Source organism: Belonocnema kinseyi, chromosome 6 (assembly GCF_010883055.1).
Source record: "Belonocnema kinseyi isolate 2016_QV_RU_SX_M_011 chromosome 6, B_treatae_v1, whole genome shotgun sequence".
NCBI lineage: Eukaryota > Metazoa > Arthropoda > Insecta > Hymenoptera > Cynipidae > Belonocnema > Belonocnema kinseyi.
The window spans coordinates 6797520-6814250 of NC_046662.1; the positions used below are offsets into that span (position 1 = coordinate 6797520).

Consider the following 16731-nt stretch of genomic DNA (forward strand, 5'->3'; position numbering starts at 1 on the left):
CTTATTTGTTGAAAGTTGAACTATTTGCTGAAAGATTCATTTTTTGATAATGATTTTAACTGTTTTCTTAAAAATTAATTTCTTTTTAAATAATTTTTTCTTCAGAAAATCTATTTCATTTTTGGCTGAAAATAGATTTTTTTATTTAAAAATTCTACTATTGGTTGAAAATTCATTTCTCTCACTGAAAATGTAACTGTTCTCTTGAAAATTCAATTTATTATTGTTGTAAATTAATTCTTTCATCTGCAAATTAATTTTTTCGACTGTTAATTGACCTGTTTAATTTTTGCTGAAAAATCATCTTTTCGGTTGGAAATCACTTTTTTTTTACAAAATTAAACTTTTTTGGTTGAAAAATAATCTTCTTGGTTGAAAATGCATGCTTTTGGTTGAAAATGAAACTACTTGGTTAAAATTGTAATAATTTATCGAAAATTAATATTTTTAACTTAAAATGACCCTATTCTATTTTTTGTGAAGATTAATATTTCTTTAGATTATTAATTTGTTCTACTAAAAACTTTTCTATTCCACTTTTGGTTTTAAATTGATCTTTTAAGATAAATGGTTAAAAATTCAACTGCCGGTTTGAATTTTTTATTAAAAAATTATGTTCCTTTTTTTTTAACTGACAATGAACTTATCCATTTTTAGTGAAAGCTCTTCTTATTTAGTAGAAAATTCATGTATTTTGCTGAATTTTCTTCTTTTTTGGTAGAAAATAAATTTTTTTCCGTGGAAAAATTCAACCTCCTTTTGGGTTTTAAATTATTTTTTTCAACTGAAAATTTAAATATTCTGTTTTCAGTGAAAAATCTTTTTTAATTAAAAATTCTTTTTTTACTTTGGTTAAGCATAAAGAAATTTCATTTAGAACAACCGGGGTTTTTCCGTACACATAAATACTACCTTTTTACTGAAAATTAATTTTTTTAAATAAAAATTTAACTACTTTATTTTTTGTTGAAAATTCGTCTTTGGTAAAGAATTAATCTTCTTGATTGAAAATTAATCTTTTAGGATTAATTTTTTTACTTAATCTTCCCAAAGCAGTTTTTATAAATAATTATTCCAGATGAACAAACTTACATGATATTAATAAATAATGAATCGAAATTGTTTATGTTTTCTTAAATATACCTCGATTAATTATTAGTAAATAACAAATTAATTATGTATGTTCACTGCAATCAACAGCTAACTTCACGTCTTAGATTGCTGAAGAGAAAACAAGGGACCAAATGCATGGGATTTAGTTCTTTTTCGCCTTCTTTTGCTAATATCTTCGTAAAACCTAATTTTTTCTATACAATTGTATTTGAAAAATAGTTTTTATATTTTGATGACTATTTAATGAAATAATAAAATTACAATAATAATTATTAATTATAAATTCTTAATATGAAATGCAGGTATGCCCAATCAGAGTGCAGGACTTCGAGTCTGCGCATTAAGTAATACCTAATTCCCGCGCGTGCCGTTAGAGGGCAACATTCTCAGTCTGAGCCGGATTCTCGACAGATTTGAAATTTGCAAAGCATTTTTGTTAGTTTTTCTAAAAAATCTACAAATGAAAAGCAAACCAAAGCACGCGAGAAAGTTGCCTGCAAATTTTGGCAACTCGTGAGTGACAAATGTCTGTTAAAAGGACCGGTGAATGATGAATTATCTGAATAGTATTACGGGTGGTGGAGTCGCTGGAGATGTTAATCTTCAATTAAACAACGTCGAAGTTCTTTATACAAAAGTGCAAAGAGTTTATATTAAACCTCAACTGAAGGAGGAGAGGCAGAGGGATCTCAGGGTTAACGTTGAAATTCACGCAGGACTTAGTCCCGTTTGTCGCAAGGTAAAAACTGAACTGTCAACAAACATAACCTCAAACTTCATTTTCAATGTTTATTTACATATTTTTCCTTTCTTTTATTTTATTGAAAAAAGTATTCTCATTACGACTGTTTGTTTTGTTTTCTAAAATTTTCTGTTATTTCATACTGTAGACCATTTTTTTGTAGATTTTTAATCCGACATTGACATTTCTTTGTTTGACTGAAGCTAACCTCAAAATTGAATTTTGAGTTAAATTTTGAGTTGAAAATTGTATCATTTAGATGGAATTGTATTTCTTTGGTAGAATATTCAAATGTTTTTTCAAAACTTACCTTTTGATGTCAAAAATTCAACTGTTTTGGATAGAAAATGCAACCTGTTGAATTCAACTTTTATTTTGTTGAAAAGTCATATTTATTTGTTGGAAATAAAATGTTAGTTAAAAATTCAAATTCCATATAGAAAATTGGTCCTTGGCTGATCACTCGTCGGTTTCGATTGAAAATTCATCTTTTTTGGTTGAAAGTTTAACTGTTTGATTCAACATTAACTTTTTTCTTAAAAATTCAACTGTCTTACAAAAAATTTGTTTATTTCACTTCAAAAACTTCTGAATAATTTTATTGTACTCTTAATCTTATTTTCTTGGGTAAAAAGTTTAGTATTATATTTTTGGTTCAAGATTAATTTTTTGTTGTTAAAAATTTAATTATTTCGTTGAAAATTCAACTATTTATGGTAGAAATTTCATTTTTAAAATGAAAATTCAAATTTTTTCTAGAATGATCAACTGTTGATGTCAAAAATTCAACAATTTAACTGTTTTGGATAGAAAAGTCAATCTATTAAATTAAAAATTTATTTGTTGTAAAAAAGTAATCTTTTTTGGTTGGAAATAAAATTTTGGTTGAAAATTCAAATGCCATATAAACAATTTATCCTTTTCCCTTGAAAAATCAAATAATTGGTTGAAATTGAATTTTTTTGGTGAAAATTTGTCCAATTAGTTGCACCTTCATCTTTGTGGATTAAAAGATGAACTATTTATTTTAAAATCTTTTTTTGTCCAAAATTAAACTGTTTTGTTAAAAATTCGGCTTTTTGGCTAAAGTATTCTTCTGTTTGGATTAGAAATTCATCTTTTCAGAAATCAACTTTTTCGGTTGGAAATTCAACAGTTTTCTTGAACGTCCGTTGATAATTTCTCTTTTTGTTTACAATTTTTAGAAAATTAAACAATTTGATTGAATTTTTCTTTGTTGGCTATTCAATCTTTGGTTAGAAATTGATATTTTTTGGTTGAATATTCACCTATTTTGATATGTTGAAAATTGTTCTTTTTGGCTAGAAATTTCATCCTTATTAAAAAAAGTAATCTTTTTTCGATTAAATGTTATTTTTTCTATTAAAAAGTCTACTATTATATTTTTTTAACTGTTCAACTATCTGATTTAATGGTGAACATATTTGTAGACGAAAAAAAATTTTTTTTTCTTAAAAATTCTTCAAAAATTAAATTTTTTTCGTTGAAAAATAATTTTTGTAACTAAAATTTTTTACTGTTTCATTTTCGGTTTAAAATTTATTTCTTCTAGTTGAAAACTCATCTATTTGGTTTAAATTTCGTCTTTCTGGTAGAGAATTAATCTTCTTGGTGAAATATTCATTTTTTTTTTTTATAAAATTCGTTTTTTTTTGTCGTTAAAAATTTAATAATTTGGTTTTAAAAAATGAAAAGTTTTTTTTTAAATCACCTTATTTTTTTTTAATATAATTATGTTTTATTTAAAAATGAGTAGAAAACTCGCCTTTTTGGTTTAATCCAACTGTTATTAATTAAAATTTTAAAAAATTTGTTTAAAGTATCAATTATTACATTTATCGTTGAGAATTCATCTTTATTGTTTGAAAATTCAACTATCTGATTCAATGGTGAACATATTAGTAAAAAAAAATTTGTTCTTAAAAATTCTTTAAAAAATTAAAGTTTTTTGGTTGAAAAATAAATTTTGTGACTGAAATTTTTTACTGTTTCATTTTTGGTTTAAAATGTATTTCTTTTAGTTGAAAACTCAACTATTTGGTTAGAATTTCGTCTTTTTTGTTAAATAATTAATCTTCTTGGCGGAAAATCCATTTTTTTGGTATAAAATTCATTTTTTTTTGTTAAAAATTTAATAATTTGGTTTTACAAAATCAAATTCAACTTTTTTATTAAAAATTCATCCCTTACTTGAAGTTCAACTATTTGGTTATAAATATAAATGTTTGGTTGGAAATTTAATTATTTGGCTGGAAATTCCTCTTTTTTTACTTCTAAGTGAACTTTTCCTTGAAATGAATTCTCAGGAATATGGTACCTACATAATTTTGTTTAAAACCATTTTTTCTCCTATTTACTAATTTAATAATTTAATAATTTAATTTAATAATCTTCCCATTTACCCTGTTTTGAGAGCTACCAATCATTTGTCATTGGTACCAATAATTTCGAAAATTTGTTTAATTTTATAAATTTAAAATTAATTTCCAGAGTTTATGTGTTCTACTCGCAGACGATGACGATCCATGTTTTCTCTACTCCCTTTTCATAACCGAAGACGATTTTAAAATTTTGAAGTCCCAACAAGGCTTGCTCGTCGATTTTGACAATTTTGCAACGCAATTGATATACCTTTTGGAGCAATGTCAAATTCCATCGTCGAGTTTGGCCAAGACTCCGAAATTTCTGATGCTTTTGGCAGAAGAAGGAGGCGAGTGGACCTTCAAATTTGTAGAGACGAATAATTTCAAGCACCTTTGCCATTTAAGTTTAAACATTGCGCCAGCGAATGATGCACATATCAAAACTCACATGGCTATGAAAATCAAGCAATTAAAGGAGAACCTTCTGCAAAAAGACAGAGATATTCTCGGCTTAGATACGAGGCAGAGCGATTTGACTTGTAAATTGGAAGCTAAAGTCAAGGAACTTGAACAGCTGGAACAGAAATGGGTGGCGGAAAAAACACAACTGCAGATGAGTTTGGCTCAACAGATGAATCTAGAAAAGGACAGGTTTGTTGCTGTTTTTTTTTTAATTCACTGCCTATAATAATATTAATAAGGAGCGTTCACATATTCAGGGCGGAGACTTGAAAGGGAATTTAATTAGAAAAATGTGCATTTACTTCTGATCGATTCATGTTTTTATTATCATTATAATTGTTCTCAATTCAGAAAAGTGATTTTTACTTTTTCTACAGTTGAGGGGCATACCATTCTGTAGAGTTCTTAAATTCCCGAGAATTTAAATTCAGGTTATATAACCGAGAATATGAGAGAATTTAGGAAAATTAAAAAGAATTCAAGAGAATCTAATAATTTATGATTTTTAATAATATTTTTATTGTTCAGGTCATATTAGCGGTTGAATATAAATTATTTTCTAGCTCAGACATATTCAGGAATTTAAAATATGAAATTTTCAAAATTTTCTGATTTTTCTTTGACTAATTTTTCATTTCAAATCATTAATATTCAAATATCAGCATTTTAATCTTATGATACTTTTACCATAAAATATTTTAAAAGCGGAATATAAAAGCGTTTCATACAAAAATTTAAAAGTTTCAAATGTATTAATTTATTTCAAAAAAAAAAAAATGTCTACTTTAAAGGGTAACTCTTTAACAAAATAATCGAATTTTTAACATAATAGTTGAATATTAAACCAGAGAGAGAAATAGGACGATTTGTAACAATAATTAATAGGTGAATAAAATCGTTTAAATTAAATGAATGTAAATACCGTATTTTGTTCATTATGAAACAATTGATATTTCTAAGATTACAAGATTTTCTACGAAAGAGATGAATTTTCAACCAAAAAGTTAATTTATTAATAAAAAAAAGGAATTTTCAACAAAAAATTGAACTTTTAAGCAAACAGTTAAATTTTTAAGCAAAGATGGATTTTCGAAAAGAAAAATAAGTTTTTAATAAAACTTTTGAATCTTCTGCCCAATAATATAATTTTCAACAGTAAAGTTAATTTTCTACAAAATATGTACTTCAATTTGTATCCAAATGGGTCAATTTCTATCAAAGTAGTTTCATTTGAACTAAATATTTGAATTTTCAATAAAAAATATGAATATTTAAAAAAAGGTCAACTTAAATGATGAATTTGCAATCAAAATAAAATGAATTTTGAACAAAGTAGTTTAAATTTCAATCAGGCAGTTCAACTTTTAGCCAATAAAGATATATTCTCAACGAAAAAATGAATATTTAATAATACTACTAAAAAAGACCTAGATAGACAAATTGGCAAATAAAAAGTGTCATAGTTTATTTTTATTCAGAAAAGAATTAAATTTATGCAACAAAAGAAAAAAAAATTAAACCAAAAAGACAAACTTTCAACAAATAAAGATTTATCACATAAAAAATAAATAAAATGTTATCTAAATTATTGAACCTTCAGCCCAGAAGACAAATTTTCTTTACAAAAATTCAATTTTCAAACAAAAAATATGACTGTTCAACCAAAAATTTTTTTCTACGAAACTGATGCATTTTTACGTAAAAAAAGAAATTTCAAACTAAAAAAGAATTTTTTTTACAAAAAAAAAACGTGAATTTTTAACTAAAAAATATCAATCTTAAAAAATGGAAAAGTTCCATTTTCTGTTCAAAAATGAATTCCAAACAAAGAAAAAGAAGTATTTAAATTTTCAACCCAAAATAAGCCTTCAATAAAAAAAAATTCAAAATGTAGTTAACTTTGACCCATGTAGTGGAATTTTCAATTAAAAAAGATTAATTTATAACAAAATAATTAAACTTTTAACCAACGAGATAACTTTTCAACTTAAAATCTAAAGCTTTAAAAAAAGTGATTTTTTGACAAAGCGATTCAACCAAATGTTTTAAACAAATTAGTTGAATTTTCATACAAAAGATGGAATTTCTTATATAACAGATGAAATTTTAAATCAAAAGAATAAATTTAAAAAAGAAAAATAGTCGAATTTTCTGTTGAAAAAGATCTTAGTCGAGTTTTCACGATCAAACTATGAATTTTTTAACAAGAAATAATTTTCTACCAAAAAGTTGAATTTTTAATCCAAAAAGACGAATTTTTGACCAAAAAAGATGACTTTTTAACAAAATTGTTGAATTCTCTAGCAAATAGTTGCATTTTTATCAAAAAAAAAATCAATTTTTTACTATAACACATGAATTTATAATAAAAAACGATTTTTTTTTCAAGTGGAACTTTCATCCAGAAAATATGTCAGTTCATTTTTCAACACCAAAGTATAAATACTTAAATTTTCTACGAAATAGTTAAGTTTTCAAGAAAATAGTATAACAGCTTAATTTCTAACCAAACCGTTGCATTTTTATCAAAAAAAAAAAAAAATCAACTACTGCTAAAGCAGGTAAACTTTAGAATAAAAAAGACAAACTTTAAAAAAAAGATTTGAATTTTCAACCGAAAAGTTAACGAAAAAATACAATTTTCTATTAATTAATATAAATTCTGAGATTCTCAGAGAATTTATTTCTCGGTTATATTCTCCGTAATATTCTTATTCTCGTTACTGTTCTCACAGTAATATAACCGGCTAAGAACTCTACCAGTGTGCATATTATATTACGGATTTATTTACTATTTCACGGTTTATGGATCTTAGATTTTTCAGATTATCTCCCTTAGTTGTCTAAACAGTTTAAGTGCTTGGATAAATTAATGTGCTTGACCTAACTTTATGTGCTTTGAGAATTTAATGAGCACTTATAAGCATTTTTAATTAGGAATTCAAAAATCTATTTTCTATCTTTAATAAATAATAAATGCATTATTTAATTTTTTCGGGGAAATGTATGGCTTTAAATTTGAAAGGGCTCTTAATTTAAATTGTAATAGAAAACATATTATTCGTTCTAATTAGGGTTGCTGCAATATCCCAATTTCTAAAACAATTTTTTGTTTCTAAATGCATAAGAAAAGAATTTTGAACTAAAAATACGAATCTTCAACCAAAAATATGGATTTTTACACAAATAGTTTAATTTTCAACCCAAAAGATTAATTTTCTACCAAAGAAGACTCTATTTCAACAAAGGACATGAATTTTCATCCAAAAAAGACCAATTTTCAATTAAAATTAGAATAGTTAGAACGTTAGAAAAATAAATGCTCTACAAAAGAAAACCAATCTTCAACTAAATAGTTTATTTATTTTCATAAAAAAATGTATAAATTTGTCAAGCAAAACTAGAATAGTTCTATTTTTAGTTATAAAAGTACATTTTAAACCAAACAAAAACGAGCTTTCAGCAAGGTTAATGAACTTTAATCTAAAAATATAAATTTTTAAGGAAAAATGTCTTCTGTCAGGGTGACCGCTGGACCGGGAAACCGGGAATTTTTTAAGACTGGGAAAACCCGGGAAATGACAGTGAATTTTTTGTGTTGACCGGGAATTTTACAAATTTTTAGAAGAAAAATCGTCCACGTTCGATTTCAACAGTTTTTAAATAATAAGTTGGATTTTTATGTACAATGCGTAATTCAAAATTTTTTTTACTTTAAAAATTTTCCATTAAAAATTTGTATTTTTAAGCTTCCATTTTTAATTAAAATAATTCTTATATACATTCTTAAAGACTTGAACAAATTAAAAATAAACGCCTTCGATGTTGAAAATTTTGATGCTTAATTTGTAAGTGAAATTTTGATGTATAATTTACAAATGAACATTTGTAGAAAAAATTTGAGTAATTTTAAGAGATATTGAGGAGTTTTAAAAAGATGAAAAACTATCATGCAAATTTTAGAAAGTTTTCTTAAAATCTTCTAGAATCTTTTTTTGAACATTTTGTTTAAATCTTTGAAAAACTTTTTAAATATTCTCTTAAAATAATTCTTTAAAATGAAAAATTATTTTTAATTTTCCTAGAAATCTTAAGAAAATCTTTTTATTCTTTTTGAAGCCTTTCACAATTCTTGAAAAGAATCTCATTTTTTTATTTAAAATATACGAAAATCTACATTTTGTTTTATACTAGGCTATCATTTCAAGTTTTAAATTAAGTTTGAATGTTTTCAAAACGTCTACATATCTCTTAAAATTACTCAAATTTTGCCTACAAATAATAAATGTTCAATTATTATTTATACATCCAATTGTGAAGAAAATTTCCAAATTTTGCAGGATTTTCTGAAAATTGTAGAAAAAATTCAATTAATTTTGACGGATATTTAGAAGTACTGAAAAAATTTCCAAAATAATTTTAAATTTAAAAACAAATTTAAAACAACTTCTAGAATTCTCAAGATTTTACAATGAAATTTTGAAGCTTTCCAAGGATGTTTTAACTATTTAAAAAGAAAATAATTGAATTTATAATTTAAGAAGTGTTAAGTTAAAAATTTTTCAATTTTTCAATATTTAATGTTTCTAGCTTAAAATTTCTTAAAATTGTATAATTTTGAAAATTTTAAAGTTCATTAATTGATTTTTTAATTTAGAGTATTGAAAATGATAACGTGGATTTATACTTTTTTTTATTGAAAAATGTTAGTACCTTCAATTTTATACGCGTAAATTTTTGAGCATTGATTTACAAAATTATTTAATTAAAAACTTTTAAATTTCAATTTCAAAAGTTCAAAATTTAACAATTCCACTTCGAGTGCTTTCATTTGCAGCTCAGTTTTTATTACCTCAAGTGGAAATTTTTTAAGCTTTAATGATCTTTTTTTTAAATTTCATTGACCGTAAAAAATGTTTTTGAACCAGGAAAAAACCGGGAATTTATTTCGTCAATTAAAACGGCCACCCTGTTCAGTTAAAAATTAATTTTCAACTAAAAAGAAACGAAGTTTCAGACAAAGAAATTAATTTTTAATGACAAAAATGAATTCTTAAAAAAGTGTAATTTTCTACAACACAGAACATTGTTTTAACGAAATAAATTAGGTTTCAATAAAAAAAGGTAAAATTTCCCAAAAAATGGAATAGTGAAATTGAATTTTCAAGTCAAATGATCAATATTCAACTAAAAACAAAATTAATTTTTAACTAAATACATGAATTTTCAACTAAAAAGCTAAATTTTCAGCCAAAAAGGAATCGTATTTTATGCAAAATAGGTAAATTTTCATCCATTTTAAGTTATTTTTAAGTTGAGTTTTGAAATCAAAAAGATACATTTTGAACCTAAGAAATGAATTTTTAACCAAATAGTTAAGTTTAATTTTCAACCCAAAAGATTAATTTTCTACCAAAAAAGACTCAATTTCAACAAAGGACATGAATTTTCACCTAAAAAAGAGCAATTTTCAATCAAAATTAGAATAGTTAAAACGTTAGAAAAATAAATGCTCTACAAAAAAAAAATTTTTTCAACTAAATATTTTTTTTTCATACAAAAATGTATAAATTTGTCAACCAAAACTAAAATAGTTCTATTTTTAGTTAGAAAAGTACATTTTAAACCAAACAAAAACGAGCTTTCAGAAAAATTAATTAACTTTCAACTAAAAATATAAATATTCAAGGAAAAATGAAATAGTTACAGCTTCAGTTAAAAATTAATTTTCTACTAAAAAGAAACGAATTTTCAGACAAAGAAATTAATTTTTAATGACCGAAATGAATTCTTAAAAAAAAGTTCAATTTTCTACAAAGCAGAAAATTTTTTTAACGAAAAAGATTATATTCATATCAAAGAAGGTAAGATTTCCCAAAAAATGGAATAGTGAAAGTGAGTTTTCAACTAAAGTGATAAATATTCAACTAAAAAAAAATAATTTTTAACTAAATACATGAATTTTCAACTAAAAAGCTAAATTTTCAGCCAAAAAATGAGAGTACTCTTCTAACATAAAAGACATATTTTCAACAATAAGTTTTTTTTCATTAAAAAAGATAAATTTGCCAACCAAAACTAATATAGTTCTATTTTTAGTTAGAAAAGTACATATTAAACCAAACAAAAACGAGCTTTCAGCAAAATTAATTAATTTTAAACGAAAAGAAAAAATTTTTCAAACAAAAATGAAATACAGCTTCAGTTAAAAAATTAATTTTCAACTAAAAAGAAACGAATTTTCAGCCAAAGAAATTAATTTACAATCACGGTGATAAATTTTCAAACCAAAATATAAAATTTTGAACAAATAGTGGGATTCTCAACCCAAAGATGAATTTTCTATAAAAAAAATTTTAACTCAATATTTTTTTTCAAACAAAGAAATTAACTCTTAAAAAAATAAAATAGTTAAATGTTCTACAAAACAGAATATTTTTCAACGAAAAAGATAAATTTTCAACCAAAAAAGAAACCAATTTTTAACAAAATTGTTAAATTTTCAACCACAGAAATAAAAATTAAAATATGAAGTTTCAACTAATGAGAAGTTGCCAAAAAGACAGATTTTCAACAAATAGTTGAGTTTTCACCTAAACCAGGCCAATTTTTAGCGAAAAACGTAATAATAATTAAGCTTTCATTAAAAATATAATTTTCAATAAAATTAAAATAAATATTTAGCGAGCTAATATAATTTTCAACCAAGAAGAATAAATTTCTATAAAAAGATGAATTTTCGACAAAAATAGAAATTACATTTTCAATTAAAAAAATTAATTCTAAATAAGAAAAAACTAATTTTCAACCAATGAGATGAATTTTCAACAAAATAGTTTAAATCTTCAACCAAAAAAAGATAAATTTTCAACCAAATATTTGGGGTTTTAAAGGAGTTTTCAACCAAAAAGAGGAAATAGTCACCAAGAAGATTAAATATTATTCCACAAATTCGAATTTTCAGCTTAAGAAGGTAAATTTTGAAACAAAGATCGGTTTACAAAATTTCGATTGATCTCTTTATTGAGTCAAAAAAAAAAAAAAATCCCGAAAGATGCCTATTTTTCTGTGCTCTAGAGTGGTTTTAACCCCTCAAAAGTTTTTTTTTGCTGTCGAAAATTCAACTTTTCGCGTATAAAAAAGTTTCAATGTAATTAAATTGCTTTGCAGATTGGCACAGACACGAATGGAGTTGCAGCACCAGTGCGAAAGGGAGAAAATGGAACTGGAGCAGAGACACAGCGAGTCCTTAAAACAACTCCACACCGAGCTCGCTGAACTCCGAACTCAAAACATGACTTACAAAGACAAACAGTCCTTCCTCGATGCAACAAATTCGGAACAAATAAAGCAACTCCAGACTCTCGAGAAGGAGCTGAATCTCGCTCAGAGAGATCTCTCGCTTCTGAAGAAACAAAATTCGAAACTCGACGTCGACTATCATGACAAAGATAAGACTGTAAATAGTTTAAAAACAAAAGTCGCCGTTCTCGAGCAGGAGATGAAAGACAAGACGATTTTGATCAACAAACACACGGAAATGTTGAAAAACGCCAAGGAACAGAAGCAGAGATTGGAGGAACTTCTCGCCGAAAAGGAGGGACAGTTGCAGCGAAAGCAGAATTCCTTGACGCGATTGAGCGACGAATTGGTGAAAGCGAATGAGATTCTCGGCAAGATTCAAAATGAGCTCGCTTCAACGAAATCGAAGTTAAAACTTCGGACTAGTATTGCATTAGAGCAAGAGCGATTGCTTGATGCTAAGCACAAGGAGGTTGGCCAGCTGGAGAATAAAATTGAAAACGTTTCGAAAGAAACTCGGGAGGCGAAGGCCGAGGTGGAGAATTTAAAGGAGCAGCTCAAACATTTACAGGTGCAGGTAGAGGAGAAGGATAAGACTATTAAAAATAACGACAATGGTAAGCAGTTTTGAAATTATTGAATTAGGACTTTTTGTCGGTGAAAAATGTTTTTTTTTTCTTTTTCTTCTCATTTTCAAATAGGAAATATTTTTTCAACGCAATTTCAAATTGATTTGGTTTGTTTAAAATTCATATTTTGTTGATGGTAAGTCATCTGATACGATATTCAATAAGCTTTTCAGCCTAATTTTATATCAAAAAAATAATAAACTACGTTAATTGTCGACGGAATAGTTGATTTTTTAAATTATAAAATAATGATTTGCAATCAACAACGGAATAGTCAAATTTTCAGTTGAAAAATTTGTTTGCTATAATTAATTTTTTATCTGAAAATTTAAGTATTCCATTTTTTATTGAAAATTCATTTAATTTCTTGAAATGTTTGATTTTTTTTAGATAGAAAATTAGTTTTTGTTATTGAAATATTCAACTATTTTGTCGATTAAAAAAAAATTAAATATGTTAACTGAAAATGTAACTATTCCATTTCAGTTTGAAAATTTATCTCTTGTTGAAAAATTGAACTATTTGTTTAAAAAGTAACTTTTTTGTTGTACTTTTTTTTTAATTGAATTATTTTGGAGAAAAAACGCCTTTTGCATTGGACGTGTAACTACTTTGTTAGCAATTTAGTTTTTTGGTTGAAGAATCAACATTTTAGTTGAAAATTCATCTATTGATTGAACATTGAACTATTTTGTTAAATTTTTTCTGAACTCGTCTTTTTTGGTAGACAATTATTCTTCTGTATTTTGAAAATTCATTTTTTTTATTCAAAATTTATCTCTTGTTGAAAATTTAACGGTTGCAAGTGGAAATAACTTGTTAAAAATGTTTTTTAGTTGTTGGAATTTCTTTTTTTGGTTGAAAAATGACTAATAATTATTTAAACAATTTTAATTGAAACATTAAGTGTTTGCCCTTCTTTCTAGGAGTCAATTTGTTCACAAAGTCAACTCTTTTCTATGTTGCTTTATAAATTTACAAGAACTAATAATTATTTAAACAATTTCGATGAAAAAACTAAAAGTGACATTTTTTTCTACGAGTTCTGCAAGTAAATTTGTTTACGGAGTCAAGTAAGAATGTCTATCGGATGACTCTTTTCTATATTGCTTTGCAAATAAAGCTTTAAAGTTTGTCCTTTTTTCTACGAGTCAATTTGTTTACGTTGTCAACTGAGAATGTTAAACATTTTTCTGTGTGTAATTTCAAAATTAAAGCTGACTAATGTATTTGCTCAAAAATTCATTTTTTTTTTAGAAAAAAATTAACCTTTTTTTTTAATTTAAATATGTTATTTAAAATTATTTTTTGGGGTTTTCTTAGATTTGGAAATTCCATAAACCTGATGAGGCCCTACGTATAGTGGGCGACACATTTTTTTACATGAGTTTATTAATTGAAACTGTTTAAATAATTATTAGTTCTTGTAAATTTACAACGTAACATAATAAATTAAACGTATTCTTTAAAGAAGAGCCATTTATGAAAATTGTTTAAATAATTACAATGTTTGAAGATTAAATCAATGCTATAAGCCATAAATGAGCTCCACTCGAATTCGGCACGGTCGCTGTAACTTAATAGCTAGGAATGTTTACATCCAATAATATAAAAAGATCCCTCAAACGTGACTGCTTCACTTTTCTATTACTCTATGGGAAGCTGAGACCAACTTTCAACTATAGGACAAGAACTATTAATTATTTAAACAATTTTAATTAAAAAATGTTAAATTTTGCCTTTTTTTACGAGTCAATTTGTTCATGGTGTCAACTAAGAATGTCTATCGGATGACTGTTTTCTATTTTGCTTTGTAAATTCACAAGATATATTATTTATTTAAAAAATTTTGATTTAAAAATTAAGAGTTTGACGTTTATCCTACGAGATAATTTGTTTTCGAAATCAACTAAAAATGTCTATAGGATGACTCTGTTCTATATTGCTTTGCAAATTTACAAAAACTATTAATAATTTAAACAATTTTAATTAAAAAATTAAGTATTTGCCCTTTTTTCTACAAGTCAATTTGTTTACGGAGTCAACTAATAATGTATATCCGGTGACTCTTTTCTATATTGATTTGAGAATTTACTAGAACTATTAATTATTTAAACAATTTTCATTTAAAAATTAAGAGTTTGACGTTTTTCGTACGATTTAATTTGTTTTCGAAATCAACTAAGAATGTCTATCGGATGACTGTTTTCTAGTTTGCTTTGCAAATTTACAAGATATATTATTTATTCATACAATTTTAATTATAAAATTAAGAGTTTCACGCTTGTCCTACGATTCAATTTGTTTTCGAAATCTTCTAAGAATGTCTATCGGATGACTGTTTTCTATTTTGCTTTGTAAATTTACAAGATATATTATTTATTCAAACAATTTTAATTACAAAATTAAGAGTTTGACGCTTGTCCTACGAGTTAATTTGTTTTCGAAATCAACTAAGAATGTCTATCCGATGACTCTATTCTATATTGCTTTGCAAATTTACAAAAACTATTAATCATTTAAACAATTTTAATTAAAATATTAAGTATTTGCCCTTTTTTCTACAAGTTCATTTTGTTTACGGAGTCAACCAAGAATGTCTATCCGATGACTGTTTTATATTTTGTTTTGTAAACTTACAAGATATATTAGTTATTTAAACAATTTAATTTAAAAATTAAGAGTTTAACGTTTATCCTACGATTTAATTTGTTTTCGAAATCAAGTAGGAATGTCCATTCGATGACACTTTTTTATGTTTCCCTGTAAATTTACAAGAACTATTAATCATTGGAAGAATTTCAATTAAAAAATTAAGAGTTTGTTTTTCTTTCTACGAGTAGGCTTAATTTTGTATCATAATTGACTAAGAATATCTTTCCGATGAATTTTTTTCCCTGATGCTTTGAAAATCTACAACTATTAATTATTTTGAAAATGTTTATCAACATATTTATAGCTTGGCTATTTTTCAAGGAAGAGGCATAATTTGTTTACGGAATGAACTAAGAATGTCTTTCTATGATCATTTTCCACGTTACTTTGTAAATTTTTAATAATTATTAATCATTCAAACAATGTTCATAAACATATTAAGAGTTGGTTCATTACTCAAATTTCTTTACGAAGTTAACTAAGATTGTCTTTGTGATGACTCTTTTCAAAGTTATTTCTTAAATTTACCAGAATTATTAATTATTAGTTATTGAAAGAAGTTTCATAAAAAGTTTAGAATTTGGCTATTTTTCAACGAATAGGGTCAGTTTTTTTACTGAGGTTTAGTTACAATGCAGGCACATACGAGTTTGCTCGAAGTACTCGCATTTGCCTGAACATTTGGTCAGATGAGAGGAAAACTGCAGAAAACAACCTCCCGAGTTTAGTCGAGTTTTCAGAATTCGAGTACACAACCCGGTCTTTCGTCTTACATGGTTATGGTACCCATGCGAAGTCGTGTATAAATAGAAGTTATTAAAGTAAAAATGATTATTGTGGTATTTCCTTGAACTTAATTTCCAAATAGAATAGTTACAAGGAAATTAGTGGGTCGCGCGCGTAAGATCTTCTAGTATTGTTGAAAATTCGTTTTTTTTCGTAACAAAATTAATCTTCTTCATTAAAAATGTATGCTTTTGGTGGGAAACTCTTCATGCTAGTTAAAAATTTATTTATTTCTTTGAAAATGTTATGATTTTTTTTGGTAAGAGTGCACTTATTGGTTGAAAATTTATTTTTTTAATTTAACTTAAACTATTGCAGTTGAAGATTGATTGTTTTATTTGACAATTTGTCTTTTTGGATAAAAATTCATCTTCCTGGTTAAAACTTTATGTTCTTGTTGAAATTTTAACCTTTTATCTTAAATTTATATATTTTGTTAAAAACTGGACAATTTAGTTATAAAATAACCCTTTTTGACTGCCAATTCGTCTTTTTTCGGTAAAAAATTAAACTTCTCGATTAAAAATAAATGTATTTGGCTGAAATATATATACGTAGTTGTGGCTGAAATTTTACTGCGATTTCGCTGGGAACGGGTGCAATTTTTCAGATTAGCACCCGCTCCCGGCGAAATCCTACGGTTGTCCTTATCACAAAT

The 16731-nt window shown here is 25.4% G+C and overlaps 1 protein-coding gene across 1 annotated transcript in view; it reads left to right on the forward strand.

Moving 5' to 3' along the window:
* The first annotated feature begins 1534 nt into the window (after positions 1–1534).
* Positions 1535–16731, forward strand: part of LOC117174550 (spindle assembly abnormal protein 6 homolog) — a 16317-nt gene continuing 1120 nt past the window's right edge. The window contains exons 1-3 of the mRNA XM_033363755.1: positions 1535–1852; positions 4367–4890; positions 11872–12620. Of these exons, the coding sequence (XP_033219646.1) occupies positions 1661–1852; positions 4367–4890; positions 11872–12620 (1465 nt within the window). The 5' untranslated portion in view covers positions 1535–1660. The remainder of the gene's footprint in view (positions 1853–4366; positions 4891–11871; positions 12621–16731) is intronic.